A 22,604-nucleotide genomic window follows, 5' to 3' on the forward strand; every position below is an offset into this window, starting at 1 on the left:
GGTCATGAGCTCGCAGTTCGTGGGTTCGAGCCCCGCGTCGGGCTCTGTGCTGACTGCCAGCTCAGAGCCTGGGGCCTGTTTCAGTCTGTGACTCCCTCTCTCTCTGACCCTCCCCTGCTCACGCTGTGTCTCTCTCTCTCTCTCTCCTACAAATAAATAAAAATATTTTTAAAAAAATTAAAAAAAAAAAAGTTCATTGGAGGGGCGCCCGGGTGGCCCAGTCGGTTAAGCATCTGACTTTGGCTCAGGTCATGATCTCACGGTTCGTGGGTTCGAGCCCCACATCGGGCTCTGTGCTGACAGCTCAGACCCTGGAGCCTGTTTCAGATTCTGTGTCTCCCTCTTTCTCTGACCCTCCCCTGATCATTCTCTCTCTCTCTCAGAAATAAATAAAACAAAACATTAAAAAAATTTTTAAAAAGAAGTTCACCGGACATATCAATCCTACAGGTCCAATTCAAGACTTTTGAAAAAGATATAATGTAAACCCAAAAAAGGGCAGAAATGAAATTTATACTGAATATAATTAAAAGTAGAATAAAATTAATGTCTTATCAAAACTGATACAGCAGGTAGATCTTTTGATATATTGATTTAAAGATATGCATGTGAACAATACTAATTAAACTGTATTAGTACTTATTAATACGAATTACAGTAAGACTATTGATGAGATTTTCAAAACCTGTAGAAATTATTATGAACTTTATCTTTACTAATTTGAGAACTGAGAATAGTTTCAATACATATAGATTACTAAAATGGAATCAAGAAGAGTTAGAGATCTGGGGTGCCTGGGTGGCTTAGTCGGTTGAGCGTCCAACTTCAGCTCAGGTCACGATCTCACAGTTTGTATGTTTGAGTCCCGCATCAGGCTGACAGCTCAGAGCCTGGAGACTGTTTCAGATTCTGTGTCTCCCTTTCTCTCTGACCCTCCCCTGCTCATGCTGTCTGTCTGTCTTTCAGAATAAATAAAACATTAAAAAAAAAAAAGTTAGAGATCAGAAAGCATAAATAACTTGGAAACTTTGAAATATTCAAGAGGACTCTGATCAGCTTACAGGAAACTCTCCCACTTTCTCAAGGTATTTATTCACAGTTCTCATTTACAGACTTTTTTTTCAGTACAAAAGAAAATATGTAGTATTGCTAGTATATACTTCATCTTAAGACATCAAAGAGAAAGCAATTTGACTTCTGAAATGTAATGCAAAAGAATCATTAAAATATGCACTATGTCTAAGAAGGTTTTACTCCAGTAATACCTATATTTTAATATACTTTGGTACTATATACCCTGCTATGATGTATTAGAACATGTTGCCATTATGCTAGTAACTTCAGAAAAGCACTTTATACATTTCAACACTATTATATTTAAACTATAAATGTGTACTCAGCACACAGCATGAGGAGGAAAGTTAATCTGATCTACAGTATCCGTTGACAATGAATATAGAACTTTACATCGGTGGCCAAACATTAGAAGCATTTCTGTTAAGATCAAGAATAAAGAATTGAGAACCGAACCCTGTATATCACTTTTATGCAAGAATATACTGGAATTTGTAGCTATTTATAGCCAGTTGATCAGAAGTACAGGAGGCCCAGGACTTATGATTGGCATTTGAGTGGGGGCAGTGTTGTAAGACTGTTGGTAATTCAAAGCAGTTGGCTTCAGAACTGAATCACAGGACACACAGTTGGTGTCCGGAGAGCTGGGGAATTGGATGGTGTAGAGAAAACCCCACACATTTGGTCTCAGAAGTGTTGTGTGAAACAGCTCACTCTATTGTTGATAATTAAAATGATCTTATGTGTGTTGGTAGCCAAACATACATGAATAGAGCCAGTGGTAGGGCATGCAACTTGATCTCAGGGTGGTGAGTTCCAGCCCCATGTTGGGCATGGAGATTACTTAAAATCAAACAAACAAACAGACAAACATGAGGAGAGGAAATAGACAGAAATGGTACCAAGGGATTTTCTGATGGCTTGTTCATTTGCATTTATGAATTTTAATATTTTGTTTTTTTATTTATTTTGAGAGAAATAGAGACAGTGTAAGGGAGGGAGAGGCAGAGAGAGAGGGAGAGAGAGAGAATCCCAAGCAGACTCCGTGCTGCAGCTGCAGAGCCCAACGTGGGGCTCAAATCCACGAACAACAAAATCAGGACCTGAGCTGAAATCAAGAATTGGTCGCTTAACCAACTGAGCCACTTAGGTGCCCCATGGATTTAAATTTTGGAGGAGGAGGAGGAGGAGCAACCGATGGACCTCTTAGGAGTGGAAGACTTGGTGCTACAAGGAACTCTTCAAACACAGGCTCTAATGACAAAAACTCCACAAATTCACTTACCAAACTTTTAAGTCCTTTGCACCCTTTTATCTGCATCTCAGTGTCTGGAAATGGACAGGCAGGAGGGTCTCCCATCCCCAAACCCATTCTCCTTACAACGGTTCTGAGGAAGAACGTGAGAGGCAAAGGGGAAGGGTGAGAGAGCTAAATTCCCTAAGAGACTATTTTAGAGGGAAGAAAAGTATCTCATATATTTACAGTCAACTGATGTGTAAAGAGGATGCCAACACCACAGGTGGGGGAAACGAATAATCTCTTCAACAGTGCCTGGAAAATTGGATGTCCATCCATATGCAAAAGTTTTACTTTTTTATTTGTTTTATGTCTTTACTTTGAGAGCAAGACAGAGAGTGAGCAGGGGAGGGGCAGAGAGGGAGGGAGACACAGAATCTGAAGTAGTCTCCAGGCTCTGAGCTGTCAGCACAGAGCCTGATGTGGGGCTCGAACCCACGAACCGTGAGATTATGACCTGAGCCGAATAAGTTGGACGCTTAACCGACTGAGCCACCCAGGCGCTCCCATATGCAGAAGTTTAAAGTGAACTTTTAACTCACATCACACATAAACATCAACTAAAAAATTATGTCAAGAACTTATGTGTAAAACCTGAAACCTGGAAGAAAACAGGAGAAAAGCTTCATGATATTGGCCTATGGAATGATTTTTGAGTTTGACCCCAACAGCATGGGGCGGTAGGAGAGAACAGGGCTAAGACGGACAGGTGTGACCTCATCAAACTACAACGTACAAACTTCTTCCTGCACAGCAGAAGAAGCCATCAAGAGTGAAAAGACAATCTATGCAATAGGAGAAAATATTTGCAAACTATGTATCTGATAGGATGTTAATATTCAAAATATAAAAGGAACTGAACATATGGAGGGAAACTTCTTCAACTTAATAAAGAATAGCTACAAAACCTTGTCATACAGCAAACATCAGTCTTAACGGTGAAAGATTGAATAGTTCCCCCAAATTCTGGGGATAAGGCAAGGAGGTCCTCCGTTCCAACTGCTAGTCAATATACTGTAAGCTATAGCCAATGAAATAAGGGGGAAAAAAGTGATATAGACCAGAAAGGAAGGTATAATAATGTACTCATCAACAGAAGGTATTGTAGTTGCAGTAGGCTGAAAGCCACCTTCCCACAACTCCCCAAAAGGATAGCCACATCCTCATCCCTATAGCCTGTGAGGGCTACATTCTATGTCAAAAGAGTTTGCAAATGTGCCCTAGTTAAGGATCCTGAGGTGCAATATGATCCTAGATTATCTGGTAAACAGGATATAACCAGGAGGGTGTGATAAGGATGCAAGTAGAGCTGGAGACACAGAGAAGTCATTGCTCTGATAGAAGCAAGATGGAAAGAGATACTAAGATGCTACCCTGGAGGCAGTGGGCCATGAGGCAAGGCAGGTAAGCAGTCTCCAGAACTTGGAAAGCGCAAGTGACGGGGAAGAATCTATTCTAAGATGGCCAACAGGACTAATAGGGAAATTCCCTCTGCTTACGCTTGGGGCTTAGACCTCTGGAGAGTAATCTCCTTTGAGCCCGCCGGTGTGAAATAAACGTCCTGCCTTCCAAGATCACGAGCGCCTCTTGATTCTTCTGCTGGGTGATCCAGACCAGGTTCCGTAACACGAGGAAACAAATTCCTCCCTGGAATATCAAGAAGGTTAACAGTGCTGTGGATTCATTTTAGACACCTTATATTGAGAACTATGAGAATAAATTTTATTGTTTTAATTCACTTAGTTTAGGGTCACTTCTTACAGCCACATTAGGAAGCTAGTGAAATGGTGTACACAGAAAAGCCCAAAGAGGGGTGCCTAGGTGGCTCAGTCGGTTAGGTGTCCGACTTGGGCTCAGGTCATGACCTGGCGGTTTGTGGGTTCGAGCCCCGCGTCCAGGTCCGTGCTGACAGCTCAGAGCCTGGAGCCTGCTTCAGATTCTGCCTCCCTCTCTCCCTACCCCTCCCCTGCTCATCCTCGGTCTTTGTCTAAAAAAAAAAAAAACAATTTAGAAGAGATTTTTTTTAAAAAAGCCCAAAGAAGCTACAAATCTCTAAAATAAATGAGATTAGTAAGTTCTCTTTTATTCTTAAGTTTATTTATTTACTATTTTTTTTTTTTAAAGTAATCTCTCTACTCAACGCATGGCTCAAACTCATGACATGGAGATCATGAGTTGCATGCTCTTCAACTGAGCCAGCCAGGTGCCCTGTGAGATTAGTAAGTTCTAGATATTTAAGATCGACATTAAAAAAAAATCTGTACTACTTCAATGCCGTAGCAATTAACACATGGAAACTGAAATTAAAAATACAATTATATGTACAATTGCTCAAAAAGGAAAAAGTACAAACATACGTTAACCTAACGAAAACATTACCAGGATTTTGATGCTAAAATCTATAATAAAGTTTACACAAATAGAGACCTACCACAGCCATTTACTGGAAGATACAACATAGAAATGATGTCAAATGATTACAAATTGATAGATAAGTTAATGCAATTTCTATCAAGATATTTTCTAGATATCAAGATATTCTCAATAATAAGATTATTCTAAAATTTATAAAGAAAGGCAAAGGAACTAGAATAGCTAAAGCATCTGAGAAAGAAAAACGTGGTTGGAATTACTCATGCAAGGTTTCTAATATAGTAAAAATCAAAACTACATTGTATTTGTAGAGTGAGACACATTACACATCAATGGACAAGAACAGAGAATCCAGAAATGGCCCCACACAAGTACTTCCAACTGAGCTTGGACAAAGGTACCAAGGAAACTAAATAAAGAGAATTAAAAAAAAAAAAAATGCTGCTGGACCAACCGATTTTCCACACCAGAAAACAAAAAAACAAAAAAACTTCACAAAAACTTCATACCTGTACAAATATTAGCTCAAAAATAATCAAAGCTTTAAATGTGAAATGTAAAACAATAATACTTTAAACTAGAAAAGATTCCATAGAATAGTATTGTCAGGATCTATATATCTTTGCTATATCTCTATATATCTATCTTTTTTCCCATCCAGAGTTTTAACACATTTTGCCTTTACTCTACGGTATGCTTTCAGTATTTGGAAAAAAAACCAAAACACTATTCTGCAGTATGTACTATCTCAGTATCTCAATTTAGAGAACTTGAGACTTCATTATTTTATTCCTCATAGAAACTCTCTAGGGGCACCTGGGTAGCTCAGTTGATTGAGCTTCTGACTTTAGCTCAGGTCATGGTCTCGTGGTCCGTGGGTTTGAGTCCCACCTCAGGCTCTCTGCTGACAGCTCAGAGCCTGGAGCCTACTTCAGATTCTGTGTCCCTCTCTCTATCTCTGCCCCTCCCTTGCTCATGCTCTGTCATCAAAGACATCAAAGGCAGAATGTTTGACAAAACACTCTCCCAGATTCTTTACATTTGTAAGGCTGCTCTCCAGTGTGAGTCCTGTAATGTTCTGTAGTTTTGATTCATGGGTAAAAGCCTTAGCATGCACATTACATTAATGTGGTTTTATCAAAGATGTATATCCTGATTGGGGCACCTGGGTGGCTGAGTCGTTAAGTGTCCGACTTCAGCTCAGGTCATGATCTTGTGGTTCCTGAGTTCAAACCCCGCATTGGGCTCTGTGCTGACAGCTTGGACACTGGAGCCTGCTTCAGATTCTGTGTCTCCCTCTCTCTGCCCCTCCCCCACTCACGTTCTCTCAAAAATAAACAAACAGGGAAAAAAAAAAGATGTATATCCTGATGTCAGGTGAGTTGTGAAGCCTGTGTAAGTTCTCTACCACACACACGACATGTATATGATTTCTCCTTAGTGTGGACTCTCTGATGCCAATTTACGCTTGAACTTATAATCAAATGCGTTGTCACACTCACTACATTTGTAAGATCAGTCCCCAGTATGAATTCTCTGATGACTCACAAGGCTTGAATTCTGAGTGAAGACCTTGCCACATTCATTACATTTATAAGGTTTCACTCCAGTGTGAATCATCTGATGTCTGGTGAGGTTAGAGCGCTGAATAAACGATCTGCCACACTGATTACATTGGTAAGGCTTCTCTCCAGTGTGAATTCTCCGATGACTGGGAAGGCTTGAACTCTGACTGAAGACCTTGCCACATTCATTGCATTTGTAAGGTTTCTCTCTAGTGTGGATCACCTGATGGTAAGTAAGGCTTGATAACATACTGAAGGCTCTGCCACACTCACGACACTGGTAAGGTTTCTCTCCAGAATGAATCCTGCGATGACGCGCAAGGTGTGAGTCGTAACTGAAGACCTTCCCGCATTCGTCACACTTGTAATGTTTCTCTCCCGTGTGGATGATCTGGTGTCTAGTGAGATGTGAGCTCTGATTAAAGGCTTTGCCACACTCGTTACATTTGTAAGGTTTCACGCCAGTATGGATTACCTGGTGGTTAGTGAGTTGTGAGCCATAGGTAAAGGCTTTGCCACATTCGTTGCATTTGTAAGGCTTCTCTCCCGTGTGAATCCTTCGGTGACTTGCAAGGCCTGAACTCTGACTGAAGACCTTGCAACACTCATTACATTTGTAAGGTTTCTCTCCAGTGTGGATCACCTGATGGTTAGTTAGACTGGAACACTCACTGAAAGCCTTGCCACACTCATTGCAGTGGTAAGGTTTCTCTCCGGTGTGAATCCTGTGATGACGTACAAGGTGTGAATTGCGACTGAAGACCTTGCCACATTCGATGCATTTGTAAGGTCTCTCTCCAGTATGGATTCTTCGATGACATGCAAGGTGTGAGTTGTGACTGAAGACCTTCCCACATATGTCACATTTATATGGTTTCTCTCCTGTCTGGATTATCTGATGTCTAGTGAGATGCAGACTGTGATTAACTGCTTTGTCACACTCCTCACGTTTGCAAGGTTCTTCCCGAATGTGTGCTTTCTGCTCTTGGGTGAGTAATGAAGAATGCAAGAGGTCATTCCCACGTTCATTAGAGATGTTGGTTGGGACTCTAGGAAGAATTCTGTGAAGTGGTGAAACTGAGGAACTATCATTGACAGACTTCTCAACTTGGTGATATTCATAAATTTTCCCTTCAGTCTGAAGTATCTGCACTCCAGCCTGTTGTGACTGAAAGCTTGGTCCAAACCTGTTTTGAATTGGCTTATTTCCTGCGTCTCTTCTACCACACTGATCTCTTCTATCAGTGAGGTTTTCGTTAAGAGTCACAAGCACTGCTTCGTAATTTCTTTCACTGTCTCTCTGCTGACACTCAAAGTCTTGAGTTTTTTTCTGGATTTCTCTGAAGCCATAATCTTCGGTGTCATGGCTTTCATGTCTTTCCAGTATAACTGTCTGCAATACTTCCCCTCTATTACTGTTTTCTTTTGGTGGTAGTTCCTTGATCATACATTTGGGAGAGAGAGCTACAAGATATAAAGAACCACAGGTTTCCCATTAAAGAAAATTTCCATTATAGAAAAATCTTATATTGAAAAACACATTATACCAAAAGTACTACATATGTTGATCAGTTATGAAATGTTGCAACCATGATTTTCAATTTTTAGGAACACAAAAGGTACAGCATTCTTTTATATTAAAGGGTAATTACATGTAATTCAAATTTATTTTAAAGCCTACTTTAAATTTTTTTTTTTTTAATGTTTTATTTATTTCTAGGAGAGAGAGAGACAGCGTGAGCAGGGGAGGGTCAGAGAGAGGGAGTCACAGACTGAAACAGGCTCCAGGCTCTGAGCTGGCAGTCAGCACAGAGCCTGACGCGGGGCCCGAACCCACGAACCGCGAGATCATGACCTAAGCGAAAGTCGGACGCTTAACCGACTAAGCCACCCAGGCGCCCCTAAAGCCTACTTTAAATAATCATTGTTGGGGCACCTGGGTGGTTCAGTTGGTTAAATGTCCAACTTTGGCTCAGGTCACAATCTCATGGTTTGTGAGTTTGTGCCTCGCATCAGGTTCTGTGCTGACAGCTCACAGCCTGAAGCTGTAATTTGGATTCTGTGTCTCCCTCTCTCTTTGCCCCTCCCCCACTCATGTCTCTCTCCATCTCTAAAAAATGAATAAGCATTTAAAATTTTTTAAATAATCTATGGCAAAAAAAAAAAAAAAAATCACAGTATGCAAACCTGTGTTAGCCCTGAAAAGAGGGGGATTCTCTCATTATGTTCTGACATGGCACAACATTACCTGCCAATTTTTCACAGAAAATATATGGTTGTTTCATGTTTGAAGAGATAAAAATACTATCCATATTTACTGCATCTTTGTTGGGCACTAATTCTAAAGCACAGGATAATATACTCTAATGGTAAATAATCCAAAACAAATTTATGTAATGAATAATCTAAATTTTTTTTTTAACATTTATTTAGTTTTGAGAGATGGAGAGGGACAGAACATGAGTGGGGGTGGGACAGAGAGAGGAGGAGACACAGAATCCGAAGCAGGCTCCAGGCTCTGAGCAAGTTGTCAGCACAGAGCCTGACACGGGACTCAAACCCACGAACCGTGAGATCATGACCTGAGCTGAAGTCAGACGCTCAACTGACTGAGTCACCCAGGCGCTCTATCTAATGAGTAACTTAAATAAATGGCAATTGACACAGGACTCAAACCCACGAACCGTGAGATCATGACCTGAGCTGAAGTCAGACGCTCAACTGACTGAGTCACCCAGGCGCTCTATCTAATGAGTAACTTAAATAAATGGCAATTTAGAACTGGAAAACTATAGTGGCACTGGGGTAATGAGGAAGAATTTAATCATTGTTATAAAAATATTTTTCTGAATACCGGTCATAAAACTATATTCCCTCAGAATGGCCATTTTGCAACATAAACAAGCAGTGTAAGTTGGCTATGCTGCACCGTGTATACTGAAAAACCATAATCGGTAAATCACAACGACAATTAATAAAACATTCTAGTAACCTAGAGCAAAAGCATGGTGGAAATAGTAACCACAATGATACAAAATTATAGTTTGTGGAATTCTCAACAAATCTCTCTTAAGAAAAAAGCAAGGGCTTCTATTCCAGAACCAGCATACAACATGAAAACTGGAATTTAGGTTAAGACCACTCATTTTTGAAGTATCCAGTGAGGCAAATACTCAACATTATAAAGAATAATACTCGTGGAAAGAAGTCAGAAAACACTCGCTTCCCAACAGGGAGTTCGAACTCATGACTCCGAGATCAAGAGTCACGTGCTCTACTGACCAAGCTTGCCAGGCACCCCATAAATCACAATTATGATTTGAGGCCTCCACTTATGTAATGGCCAACCAATTCCCTATCTATGCAATGCTCTTTAATTTTCTAGTTCACTGGCCACAAAGTATATGCAATAATGAGTTTGTGCGTGACAATCTTATTAACGAAGACCAAATCAAACAATGTTTGGACAGAAATGTAGAAAAAAACACACAAAATATAATGCACGCATGGTCTGAACGTTTGTGTCCACCCCAATATGATGGTGTTGGAGGTGGGGTCTTTGGCCGGTAACCAGGTCATTGAGGCTACAGTGTCATGAATGGGATTAGGGCCGTTACAAGAAGAGATAGGACAGCTTGCTGCCTCACTCTTTCCATTATGCAAGGACACAGCAAGAAGACAGTGTTCTAAACCCAGAGAAGGCTCATCAGGAAATGAACTGACTAGCACCAAGATCTTGGACTTGCTAGACCCCAGAAGTGTGAGAAATAAATTTCTATTAGTTAAGCCACCTGAGTTTTGGTATTTGCTATGGCAGGCTGAGCCAAGGCACAGACAAGACATCTGATCAAAATCATGACAGAAGGTTGCTGTATCTTATGAACGCCAAGGAATTTCTGAGACTTTACTATAAAACCTCGAATATCCTAGGCCTTCTAATAGCACATACATGGTTAAAAGCCTTGAGGTAGATTACCACCACTTTTTAAATGGGATAGTAGGCACATGGGGTTTGTGTTTCTAACCCCTATTCACAGAGAAAGTAAGTTAGAGAAACAGGATTTGACCTGGGCCTGTGGGTTCAGACAAAGTGTTCTTATGCATGAATGCCTCCAAATCACAGGCAAGATCAGGAGCTGAGACATACATATGTCGATGGAGACACCAGAGATGTGTTGTGCTAACGGTGTTGGTGTTTCCTAGCCATTCCGAGTACCCTGTCACCCCCGCACATGTGGATTTCTGTAGTATCCTGCAACGGCAAAACCGTGGATAAGCAGGGATCTTTCTTCACGCAGTAAGAGTAGTGTGGCTGGTGAGGGGGGGCCTGCGGGAATCAGGGTGTTCAAGTACTACAAAATTCATACGCCGGTAAGGAACAGTGTGGTCCATCCAGATGGAAGTACCGTGTGAGGGAAGGCCAGGAGCGGAGGACAGGAGGTAATGAGCGCATGAGAGAAGAGACTGTACTTGCCAATCCACGGGGAGGTAAATATACCAGAGCAGTTAGAATTCCGACCTTGGGAAAAAAGGACGAACTGACATGGCAAATACCATCATGCTGTCCCATTCTTAACTGTAGGAATGATAGTGTGGGTGTGTGGCCAAAGTGCGAGACAGGTAAGAGGGAGGGAGTGTGAAGACGAGGCAAGAAGCAATGCCTAGAAAACAGAGTAGGATGGGAGGCTGCTGTGGGCGAGGCAGAGGGCATGCGGGCGAGGCTGGTAAACAGGGACAAAATTTTAGCTACATCGTGAACAAGGACTGAGGAGCTAACATACAACGTGGGGACTATGGTTGGTAATACCATATAATCGAAATTTGCTATGAGAATAGAACTTAAGTGTCCTCACCAAAACATTAAAAAAAAGTAAATATGTGCAGTAATGTGTGTTAATTAATTTAATTATGGAAATCCTTTCACAATGTGTATCAAATCAGCAAGGTGTGCCCTTTCAATATGTTACAATTTTCTTTGCCAGTTATATTTCAGTAAAGCTGAAAAACAATTCCAAAAATTTATCCTCTGCCTGCTCTGAATACTTCGAGAACAGTTTACACAAGGATCTTGCTCTCTTCTAAGAACTAGTGAATCAACAGCACAGGGACAGAAAAAAACAGAATTGGGTATTTTAAGCTTTTCACAAGGTTTCATGCACACGCAGATCATCTGACAAAGTGTGACGTCCACATTGTGAGGCTTCTCATTTTTGAGGCAACAGGGCTTCAATCTCAGCCAAGCAAGACATGGGCTCCAAGGAGGAAAATGCAAAGATGCCCAAGGGCAGATCCCCACTTCTGTAGGGAAGTTGTCCTCACCCAGGGAGACCAGGTTCCTGTAGTTCTCCAGCATCACGTCCCTGTACAAGGCCCTCTGTGCAGGGTCCAGGCACTCCCACTCCTCCTGAGAGAACTCTATGGTCACATCCCTGAAGGTCAACCATCCCTGAAATGAAAGCACATTTCACCAAGGAGCTATGGGGAAAGTTATCTTCATATAAAACAAGAAGACGAGAGATGTGTAAGGATCAATTTAAATGAAGTATGTGTTCTTACAGATTCACATAAGGTATTCACCTAAGTGGAAAGGAGAGGGACCAATTGTGGCTTATTGTACTTTCCCATGAGAGGTTAGGATGGCCTCTAAATCAATATGGCTTTTTTCATTTTTGTGGACAATATAAGAAATATAAAAACAGAAAATGAGGGGTGCCCATTGGTTCAGTCAGAAGACCATGGGACTCTTGATCCTGGGTTGTGAATATGAGCCCCACGTTAGGTGCAGAGATTACTAAAAAATACATAAATAAACTCTAAAAAAAAAAAATAGGGTGCCTGGGTGGCTCAGTCAGTTAAGCATCTGAATTCAGCTCAGCTCATGATCTCACAGTTCATGAGTTCAAACTCCGTGTCGGGCTCTGTGCTGACAGCTCAGAGCCTGGAGGCTGCTTTGGATTCTGTGTCTCCCTCTCTATTCCTTCCCCACTTGTACTTGTCTCTCTCTCTCTCTCTCTCTCTCTCTCTCTCTCAGAAATAAAGATTAAAAAAATTAGGGGCGCCTGGGTGGCTCAGTAGGTTAAGCATCCAACTTCGGCTCAGGTCATGATCTCACGGTTCATGCGTTTGAGCCCCGCGTTGGGCTCTGTGCTGACAGCCAGCTCAGAGCCTGGAGCCTGTTTTAGATTCTGTGTCTCCCTCTCTCTCTGACCCTCCTCTGCTTATGCTGTCTCTCTCTCTCGCTCAGAAATAAATAAAAACATTAAAAAAATTTTTTTAATTAAAAAAATCAATACAAGGTTATCTAGAAGAAGTGTTATTTATCACGTTGTACCCAATGAGTGATATTCAATATCTAGATGAGCTAAGGCATGAGTGTTATCTTCAGATATGACAATGCCCATGGTGGCTTTAGAGGAAGGTCAGAACCTAAAAACTGTGATAATGATAGCAACAGCAAAGCTCTTAAAGACTTGCCACGTACTGGCCATCCTGCTAAATGCTTTCCACACACTAGCTCCTGTTGACACTGACATCACTCATTAAAGACAGACCTGTTCCCATCTTACGGAGGAGACAACTGTGTCACACACACTCCCTGAAACCCACCCAAGGCCAAATGCTCTAAGAAAAGGCAGAACAACCTCCTGAACCCAGATATTTAGGCTTTGGAATTGAACCTAAACAATGAAACATATATACCAGACAGCATCAAAAGGATGTAAAGAGGGGGATTCCTGAGAATTAGAAACAAGTTCAAGGCTAACAGCATGGTTATTGTATCTGTGCACGCACACGTGCATGCATGGAAATGTTACTCTTGTACTATTTAACTCATCAATGTGATAATGTAAAAACATGTACAGCCATGCAAATACTTAAGATTTAACTCCAACAATTCATAAATTACTTACTTACGAAGTAATGATAACGTCTCTGTAAGTACCATGGGCTTGTGCATCCCTGCACACACATACACACACACTTAAACTTACTGAAGTAAGGGGGGGTCGACACTCCATGACACAAAGGGCCCTCCTCACAGGCTCCGGGTCCCTGGGTCACAATGAGCTGGAGTCTAGTGGAGAGGAGAGGGACCGAGGGAAGGCCTGGGGGAGTGTGGACGAGCCCGTGTAGGCAGGACGCTTCTGTCAGAGAAGGTTAGCAAGTCCAAGAAGGGCCTTGCAGCAATGAGAGACAGAAAATCAAGCGAGAATATGACTTTACCTGACAGACGGCCATTCCCGACCCCTTTCCTTTGCTCTTCCTCCTCTTCCAGGATTCTTCCTCAGGCAGGGTCAGTCTTGGGAACTCAATCCTGAGTGTCAAGAATATGCGGATTAATGCTTAGAGTCAGTCTGGGTCCTCCCCGTCCTGCAGCCTCACACAGGAAGACCTCTCTGTGTGAGAACAGGCCTCTGCTGCCCGTGGCCGCCGGGGGTGCCCTGGGACAGTGACCTCCTACAGACGCCAACAAGTGAGTGTTCCCACTCCTTTCTGCAGGATTGGCTCCCACCCTGGTAAAGGCCGCCCTCCCCCCCCCGAAGGCAGCAGTGGGGACCTGACACTCCCTTGCAGATCACAGACCAGCCTGATCACACCCCACACACAGCGGGGCCCCCTCTCCTCTCCCTGGGTCAGGGGCTGATGTCAGCCTCAGGGAGGACCCAGAGCCTTGGTGCTCGAAGCTGGATACATTTCAGAAACCCCTGAGGCACTTTCACTAGTACTGAGGCTGGGCCTTACCCCCCTTGACCACTTGAAGGGGAATCTCTGGGAGGGGCACAGAGCTGTATCTGCAGACTGCCTCAGATTTAGTGTGAAGCCGGGTGAAGCACACTCAGAGGCCAGCACAGCCCCCATCTGGCTCTGGATCCCCTGGGGCCTTGCTGTCACCAGGACCCAGACGTGGAAGGGGAAGGAGTAGGAAATATGCAGGGCGGGCAGCAGGGGTGGGAGTGAGGGTGTGGCTGGCATGTTAACTGGGAGGGGGTCCCAGAGGCTCCACCAAGAAAGAAGGCGGCATCAGAAGGGGGGCCAGGGGGAGGGAAGGTGTTTGCCACCTGCCTCTGAGGGGCCACACAGTTGAGGCGGAGGGAAGAGCCTGGGAGGCCCTGAGGCAGGAGCAAGCCTGGCCCCAGGAGAGGGGGAAATGAGTCCGTGGCTGCAGCAGCGTCAGGAGACCAGCGGGTGGGGGGGGGGGGGGGTGAGACAGGCACCTGAGGAGGCTGACCGGGAAGGACGTGTCTTCCAACATTTGCCCCCCACACCTTGAAAGAATTTTAGAAACCATGTGTTCCTCCTCTCATTCTAAGCAAATATCAGATTTTCTTCATCATATACATTCAAACACTTACAAATATGACAGTGTCTCATATTTACAATCACGCCAAGATGGTCACCAAGCCCTAGGATGTACAGGGCTGCCCTTAACCAAGATGTGGAGGATACAGGGGGAGGGTGACTGGCGGAGGTTGAGTCAGTTCCGGACAAATTAAGACAGACATGCCCCAGACGTTCCAGCAGAGACGTCGATGCAGCTGGACACAGGACAGAGTCCAGGGCAGAGGTCTGGCGGAGAGCGGAACCTGGGAAACATGCAGGTGGTGCTGAGAACCAGGAGATGAGGTGGTAAGGAAAGGCAGGGGTGCAGCCCAAGAGGAGAAGAGGTTCAAGGACTCAGCTGTGGGGTGCGCCAGGCTCAGAGGCCAGGGAGTTCAGCAGACACCAGCAGGGAAGCTCAGACGTGACTAGTGATGGGGAAAACCAACAGGTGGACGGGGCAGTAAAGCTTAGTGGGATGTCCTCACACTGAGTAAAAGAGTATGTCGAGGAAGAGAATGGTCACATGTGCTACCTGCCTGGACAGGAAAAGCAAGGTAAAGACAGGACATTCAATCCTGGACTGAAAAATGGGGTCACTGGTGACTCTGAAAGACAAAGTCTCAGAGGCGCAGTAGCTGTTGACAGCTTGCCCAGATGGGGTTCACGACACAAGCAGAGACAAGACCTGAAGACAGTGGAAGCAAGCTTTTAGTGTCTTGTGTCCTGAAAGGGAGCACGGGGTGGGTGGGGGATGGGCATTAAGAAGGACACTTGTGCTGATCTCTGGGTGTCGTATGTAGGTGATGAATCACTGCATTCCACTCCTAAAACTAATACTATGCTGTATGTTAACTACCTAGAATTAAATAAAAACTTGAAACATTAAAAAAAAATGAAGGAGTATGGAAGAGGGCTTACTAGAGGGGAAAATTAGTTAATAGAAAACATTTTGTTATTTAAAAAAAATTTTTTGGAGGGCGCCTGGGTGGCTCAGTTGGTTAAGCATCCAAATTCAGCTCAGGTCATGACCTTGCAGTTCGTGGGTTTGAGCCCCCGCATCAGGTTCTGTGCTGGCAGTTCAGAGCCTGGAGCCTGTTTCAGATTCTGTGTCTCCCTCTCTCTCTGCCCCTCCCTTGCTCATGTTCTGTCTCTCTCTGTCTCAAAAATAAATAAACTATAAAAAAATTAAAAAACTTTTTTTTAAAGTTTATTTCAAGAGGAAGAGGGAGAGAGACAGAGACAGAGAGAGAGCATGAGTGGGGAGGGGCAGAGAGAGACAGGGGGAGAGAGGATCCCAAGCAGGCTACGCACTGAGTGCAGAGTCCAATGCGGGGCTTGAGCTCACAAACCATGAGATCATGACCTGAGCTGAAGTCGGATGCTTAACCAACTGAGCCCCCCAGGTGCCCTGAGAATGTTTTGTTTTAAAGGTTCAAGACAGTGAATAAAAATCTTTGGGGGGAGGTGTGCGTGTGCATGTGCAAGACAGGCAAAACCACCATCTGCTGACTGAAATAACCCGACACATAAAAACTGAAGATGGAGAGGAGGAAGGATGCTGAGACGGTGGGTGGGGCTGGCGACCAGGGAACAATCTCTAGCTCAGCAACACACAAAGCGATGGTGGTATACCTCTTGCATGGCCTTCATTCTGGGGGACTGAAATGTGCAGGGGTACTGTCTGCCCTTGGAACAGTCTTCATCATGACGGATGGGGCAGCTAACCAGGCGCAAAGGAGGTGCAGAAAACCAAGAGTCCCAGCTACCTGGCTGGCTCAGTCAGTAGAATATGCAGCTTTGATCTTGGGGTCATGAGTTCGAGCCTCACATTGGATGTCGGGATTAAAGAAAACAAAATGAGTCAAGAATCCTTCAGTCAGACCTCTCTCTTCCCTCTCAATAGATGTCTACAAGGATGCACGTGCCCCAAAGAGACCCCAACATTTTCTAAAAGGATTCCAAGTTCTCAGATCTTCCAAAATGCATCTGTATCCTTCTTGACTCACAACCCAGAATAATCCAAAACAGTAAAGTCATCCCCCAGAAGGTTCTCAGACCTTCCCTCCAAATCCTCTGCGTTGGACAATGACTCTTGCACAGACCCCACAGACATCACTGTGTAGAGCAGATGCTGGAGGGCACCTCCCAGACCCCACACCCCCCTCCGGACCAAGGCACCATCCAGCTGCGGCCAGAGCTCCCTGTGGACTAAGTTCACAGCCTGGTTCCAACAACATCACAGGGTCAGGTATCTCTGCCTAATCCCTCTCCTTTCATGTCTCCTCAGGTGTCATCAAGAGTTTCCCAATTAAACCCCAGCTGGCAAATCTGTTTTGGCATCTGTGTCCTGGGGAACCTGGGCCACAATGGCTCCCCAAACGGACCCGTGCAGGACTACCCACAAACCACTTCCAGATGCTCCTGCTGGAACTGAGATGCCCCTTTCCAACAGGATCAAACACCCCTCACCCCACAGCCATGCCTGGGACACGTGCACACGCCATTAGCTGGGGAACCACACTTGCTTCCACTTCCCTCCCGCAGACCCCTCTAGGCTCACTTCCATTCTCCCCACCTTTGCACCTTCCTCCACGCATGCATGAGCAAACTGGGCCAAGGCGCACGGGCACCACACCAGTAAGAGACAAGAGTGCAAAGTGAAGGACACTGAGCCTTCAGTATGAACACCAAGAAGGTGGCCCTGCCAGGAACACCTGTGGGCAAGTGGGGACAACATGAAGTCCAGTATAAAGGCAGTCGAACGTTGGGTGCCTGGGTGGCTCAGTCGGTTGAGCGTCCGACTTCGGCTCAGGTCATGATCACATGGTTCATGAGTTTGCGCCTCACATCAGGCTCTGTGCTGACAGCTCAGAACCTGGAGCCTGCTTCGGATTCTGTGTCTCCCTCTCTCTACGCCTCCCCCGCTTGCTCTCTCTCAAAAATAAACATTAAAAAAAATTTTTTTTTAAAACAGTCAAACACTGGCTGCATCGAGTGTGGTGAGGGCCCAGATCACTTCATAGAGGCCACTAGGTCCCCTCACCCACCCGCCCCCCCACAAGTTACAAGAACTTCTAGTTCTTCACGGGCTCCTGACCTTGTCCTCACCCTTCCCGAAGGGAAACCGGGACCACTGACTCTGAGCAATCACGTGTAGAGGGCAGGTGAACATGGGGGGACCCCTGGTCTGTAGGGCCTTCCAGGCCTCAGTACATCCTTCTGCTCTCACTTGAGTTAAATTTACGGCCACAGGAGGTTCAGATCCATGAATGTTGAAATTCCCAGAACAAATACCAGCATCATCACCTGCCCTGGCTCCTTGGTCTTCCCCGAGAACTACTCAGCTCAACCCACAGCCTGGCGTCTCAACCCCACCCCAAAGTGAGGTGCAGCCGCCAGCCTGGGAAGGAGGGACTCCATGCTCCCTCCCGCTGAGAGGAAACAGGAAAGACCCAATGGAGAAGAGCCTTTGTCATATGGAGACAATTCAACCTGCGTAACATGACGTGTGGCTGGGGAAGGGCCCGTAAGGTGTCGTGTGGGGCAGCCTGGAGAGACATCTCTGAGCCTAAACCTGAAGGAGGAAAAAGGGCCAGAGCCGAGGTGGATTAGGGACATTAGGTCAGAGTAGGCACGAGGACCTGCGACAGAAAAGGCTGGTGTTTGGCAACAGAGAAAAGGTGATCGTGATGGAGCACGGTGAGCTGTGAGGAGAGGGCGAGGTCCCAGGGCGAGGTCTCAGGAAGAGGCTGGAGACATTGGCGGGGGCCCTGATGGTTCAGGCTGTGTAGCCACGGTGAGTCTGCATTCTGTCCTAGTGACAACGGGGCCAGCAGAGGGTTCAATGCCACGGAGTGACACACTCTGCTGAGAGATTCACCCCTGCTGCAGAGAAGGACATCGGACGACGGTCTATAACTCAGAGTCTGTGTCTCTGCCTCCATCCTAGTGTCTTGTGTTTCATTTTTGGAGGACTGGGACCCATTTACAATTCTACTGACAAAGATATGCACTGTATTCTGCCAGTGAATTCAGGGTTCAGTGTTGCTCAAATTCAGTTTCTGTCTAGTCCATCATCTCCATGTTGAGCCGGGCTCACTTAGGCCCACAAGGGAGTCATTTCACCAAGTTATCCTGAGAAGGTCTGTGTTGAGTAGCAAAACTGCGTGTAACTGAATTCTATTTTGTGGCCTGAGGGGCCCAGTGGGCAGAGTTTGCCCCTATCACTCTTCTCCCTTAAAAATTCCAGGACCATCTTTCACATGTCTGGGCTAAGGAAATTTCTATTTCTTTTTTTTTCGTGTTCTTTCTTTTCTTCTTCTTCTTCTTTTTTTTTTTTCTTTAAAGAATCTCTTAAGCCCAGTGTGAGGCTTGAACTCATGACCCTGAGATCAAGAGTCACACACTAGGGGCACCTGAGTGGTTCAGTTGGTTAAGTGTCCGACTTCAGCTCAGGTCATGATCTCATGGCTTGTGGGTTCAAGCCCTGCATCGGAGCCTGGAGCCTCCTTCGGATTCTGTGTCTCCCTCTCTCTCTGCTCCTCCCCTGCTCATGCTTTGTCTGTCTCTTAAAAATAAATAGAAATATGAAAAAAAATTTAAAAGACTTGCACACTCTACCAAATGAGCCAACCAGGTGCCCTTAGGGAACTTCTATCTTAAGGTATAAGCACAGTGAGCTCAGGCACTAAACGCCCCTTCTGCAGAATATCTCACTAAAACATTTAGAAAATAAAGAATTTTGAACATGTAGAGAATTGCTGCTGTAAACACTTCAAGGCAGCCACCTAAAGAAACAGGGCATGCACGAATTTCTTCATCAGGAACAGACGGGCTCTATAGGTGACATTTCCAAGTAAATCAGCCCATTCTTCAATATTTGCAAAGAGCAGACAAGAGGAACTTGAGGGGAATATTTACTCGGTAGCTCATGGCCCACTGTTTTAACAGATCCCATAAAAGATAAGAAAAGTGAATGTGTAAGAGACAGCTTAAACCAGGTTTCTACTTACATAAAAGATTACTGAGATGTTTACCAAGTACACATTGGAACAATGTAAAAGTATACTAGATGCCAAAGGAAGTTCTGAGTATGTATGGCAAAGAGAGCCTGCAGACCTGTCTGAACTTAACACAATTAACTTAAAAAGGAAAAAGTTAAAAAAAAAATTTTTTTAAATAATGATGTACCAAAAGAATGCAAGAAACGGTTTATAGGATGCCTCCACAGCTCATTTCAGAAGATAATAACTACTCGTAAGAAAGCATAAAGGTGCATTTCAGGCTTTGGAAAGAAAAACAATGTAAATATAAAAGAAAAAGGAAGAAAAAAGTAAATCCATTACAAAGAAGCAACAGTTTTCAGTTTTCATGTTCCATAAAAAGGCAGCATGTGATGACGGTCATTTCTTGCCCCACTTCTACCCTCGGAGCCCAGGCAAAGGGAAGAGGCAACCCATGACTGAGTGAAGTCTCTGCCTTCCTGGCTGAAAAGGGATTGCAAGTAGAAGGTATCTTCTGATACAAATAATTGTAAGATGCACAGGCTTTTCAGAAAGGCATTTTGCCATTCTCACCCTTATCTGAATAATCTGTGCTAATTTTAAATGTATTATATTATAAAGCCATACATCAATGAAACATACTTCATCATCCATATCCAATCAAGTCACCAATCATCATGATTACTTTGTTCATTACTGTCTTTCCCTCTCTCAATGTTTATTTCTCCTTTTTTTTTTTTTTTGTTTGCTTTTCTGTTTCCCCCTTAGGTTTCTGCCCATTCTCCGCCCCTCTCCTGTCCTGCCATTTCTCCCCTTCTCTGGGTTTCTTCTCGAACACCTGTTCTGACCCACTCTGCACCCTGTTCCCCTTCTTGTTCCTCCTTCTCCCCAACCTTTCTGATCGTCCCCAGTCTTCATGCATTTCTGACTCTTTCCTCCCCAGCTCCCATCTGCTCTCCCTGTTAAGTGTGCTCTTTCCCTGCTACTCTCCCTTTGCCCCCTCTCTCTGGGACCCCCAGCTTGCTGGGCTCTCTCCCTCAGTTCCCCTGGTCTCGCATCAGCCGCTTCTTTCCTCTCAGCACCACATCGCTCTGTCTGCCATGACTCCAACTCTTTTAATCTCTGCCTTGGCTCCGTGTGAAGCACCTCCCCCTCTGTTACCCAAGCTCCTGTAGCCCATCAAGGGCCCCTCTCCACACTCTACCCCCCATCATCCCTCTGGTGATTCCCTTCTTACTCTAAATTTCTTATTCTTCTTTACTCCCACTGCTGCTAGTTTGCCGTCTGCTTATGGTTCTTCCTCATTCTTTTTTCATTTTCTATTCTCTCAGTAGGTCTTGTGAAAATAAGTAAGGAATCCTCATTTAAAGTAGAGTAGGGAAACCCTGATGTGAGAGCTCGCAGGCAAGTACCACTCCCTGTAGCCTTCCTAACCAGCAAGAAGAAGGAACATAAGAATTATTTTAGGGGCACCTGGGTGGCTCAGTCAGTTAAGTGGGGACTTCAGCTCAGGTCATGATCTCAAGGGTCAGTGAGTTCCAGCCCCAGGTCGGGTTCTGTGCTGACCGCTCAGAGCCTGGAGCCTACTTGGGATTCTGTGTCTCCCTCTCTCTCTCTGCCCCTCCCCCACTTTCTCTCTCTCAAAAATAAACATTAAAAAAAATTTTTTTAAGGAACATAAGAATTATTTTAACAAGGGAGAACATTTTTCACACGGGAATTTCATCTCCTGCTTGTAAGAAAAAGAAGGAAGATCGCTTCCTGCCCGAGCAACAAAGTCACTGACCACCACTTGCAGTCCCTGAAAAACCGCCATAACCTTCAACTCTTGTTCTTCTCCAATGAACTTCTGTTTAACACTCTCCAGGGGCACCTGGGTGGCTCAGGCAGTTAAGCCTCCCACTCCTTAATTTCAGCTCCGGTCATAATCTCCCAGCTCCTAAGTTTGAGCCCTTCATTAGGCTGGGTGCTGACAACACGGAGTCTGGGATTCTCGGTTTCCCTCGCTCTCTGCCCGCCCCCCCACCCGCCCCGCCGTGCTCTCTCTCGCCCCAATCCCCTGCGCACGGGCTCTCTCCTTCAAAAATAAATGCAAACAAAACCCTCATCAATTTCCTCCTAAAAATAAGAGCTGACCTTCCCTCTCTCTCCCAACTTGCCAATAATCACCACTCCATGCATGTCCCGAATTGCAATTCTTCTGCTTCTTCCAGAATAAAATTATTTTGGTAGTAAAACAACGGATTTTTGTTTTTAAGATGGACAGTCCCTCTCCTCCGGATTCCTCTCACCCACGAGTGGGATGTAATAAGATGCCCACCTCCCACAAAAGCACCTGTGTCAAGACAGGCCCTTTTTAGTCACCTCCCCAGCACAAGGTGAGGCCTGGGGAGCAAAGAGGAGCCGGCTGAGGGAGACGCGAGGTGAGGGGAAGTGCGCGAGCCTCCGAAGCGGGCTGGGCTCTCCAGAACCTCAGGGCCCAGGTGAGAACCAGCCTCTCCCGAGGGGGCGGCCAGCGCTGCCCTCTAGGGGCGGAGAGCAGCGAACATCCACCTCGCGGATTCCAAACCAAAATGAAGCCCCCGGCCTCCCACAGAGACGTCTGAATTTACTTGGACTGGAGGAGGTGGTGCGGGGATTTTAGCAGCCCCCAGACCCTGGGAACAGAGGAGGGGGGACTGCGAGGCGCAGGTTTAAACAAGAAAGACGAAACTCACACTCCACAGACTGGCCACCGCTCCACGAAACCCGCTTCCGGGTCTACAGGCAAATGCGCGCGCGCAGAGGGAAGAGGCGGGGCCTGTGAGGGTCACAATGTGATGCCAAGCCAACGTAAGGACGGCGGGAGCGGGAGGCGGGGCCTCAGGGGCGGGCGGTAACCATGGAGATGAGGCGCGCGGAGAGGACAGGCGTGGGCGGGGCCGACTCGTGGGCTGGACCTGGGATTCCCTCCCGGGTTTTAGGGCTTGG

The 22,604-nt window shown here is 45.3% G+C and overlaps 1 protein-coding gene across 2 annotated transcripts; it reads right to left on the reverse strand.

The window, feature by feature from the left end:
* Positions 1–2,399: 2,399 nt before the first annotated feature.
* Positions 2,400–22,385, reverse strand: LOC120222366 (zinc finger protein 665-like). Of its 2 annotated transcripts, none has more exons than XM_039220163.1 (6): positions 22,352–22,385; positions 13,534–13,624; positions 11,629–11,755; positions 6,293–7,773; positions 3,871–4,018; positions 2,400–2,462 (listed from the first exon to the last, which is right to left on the reverse strand). In XM_039220163.1, exons 2-6 carry the CDS (start codon positions 13,546–13,548, stop codon positions 2,452–2,454), a joined length of 1,782 nt encoding a protein of 593 aa, XP_039076094.1. In that variant the 5' UTR covers positions 13,549–13,624; positions 22,352–22,385; the 3' UTR covers positions 2,400–2,451. The 2 variants fall into 2 exon arrangements, with proteins under 2 accessions (XP_039076094.1, XP_039076095.1); XM_039220164.1 differs by having other exon boundaries at positions 2,404–2,462; positions 3,886–4,018.
* Positions 22,386–22,604: the final 219 nt, after the last annotated feature.

Source organism: Hyaena hyaena, unplaced genomic scaffold (genome assembly GCF_003009895.1).
Source record: "Hyaena hyaena isolate Hyena2069 unplaced genomic scaffold, ASM300989v1 scaffold_871, whole genome shotgun sequence".
NCBI lineage: Eukaryota > Metazoa > Chordata > Mammalia > Carnivora > Hyaenidae > Hyaena > Hyaena hyaena.

What these genes read in the sequence shown, in the direction of transcription:
- LOC120222366 (XM_039220163.1), bottom strand. An exon ending in CAGGAACCTGGTCTCCCTGG is followed by an intron (nt 7,774 to 11,628) that starts GTGAGGACAACT and finishes TATATCTTGTAG; the next exon opens with CTCTCTCTCCCAAATGTATG. An exon ending in TCACTCAGAATTCAAGCCTT is followed by an intron (nt 4,019 to 6,292) that starts GTGAGTCATCAG and finishes TTGATATTCCAG; the next exon opens with GGAGGAATTTGTTTCCTCGT.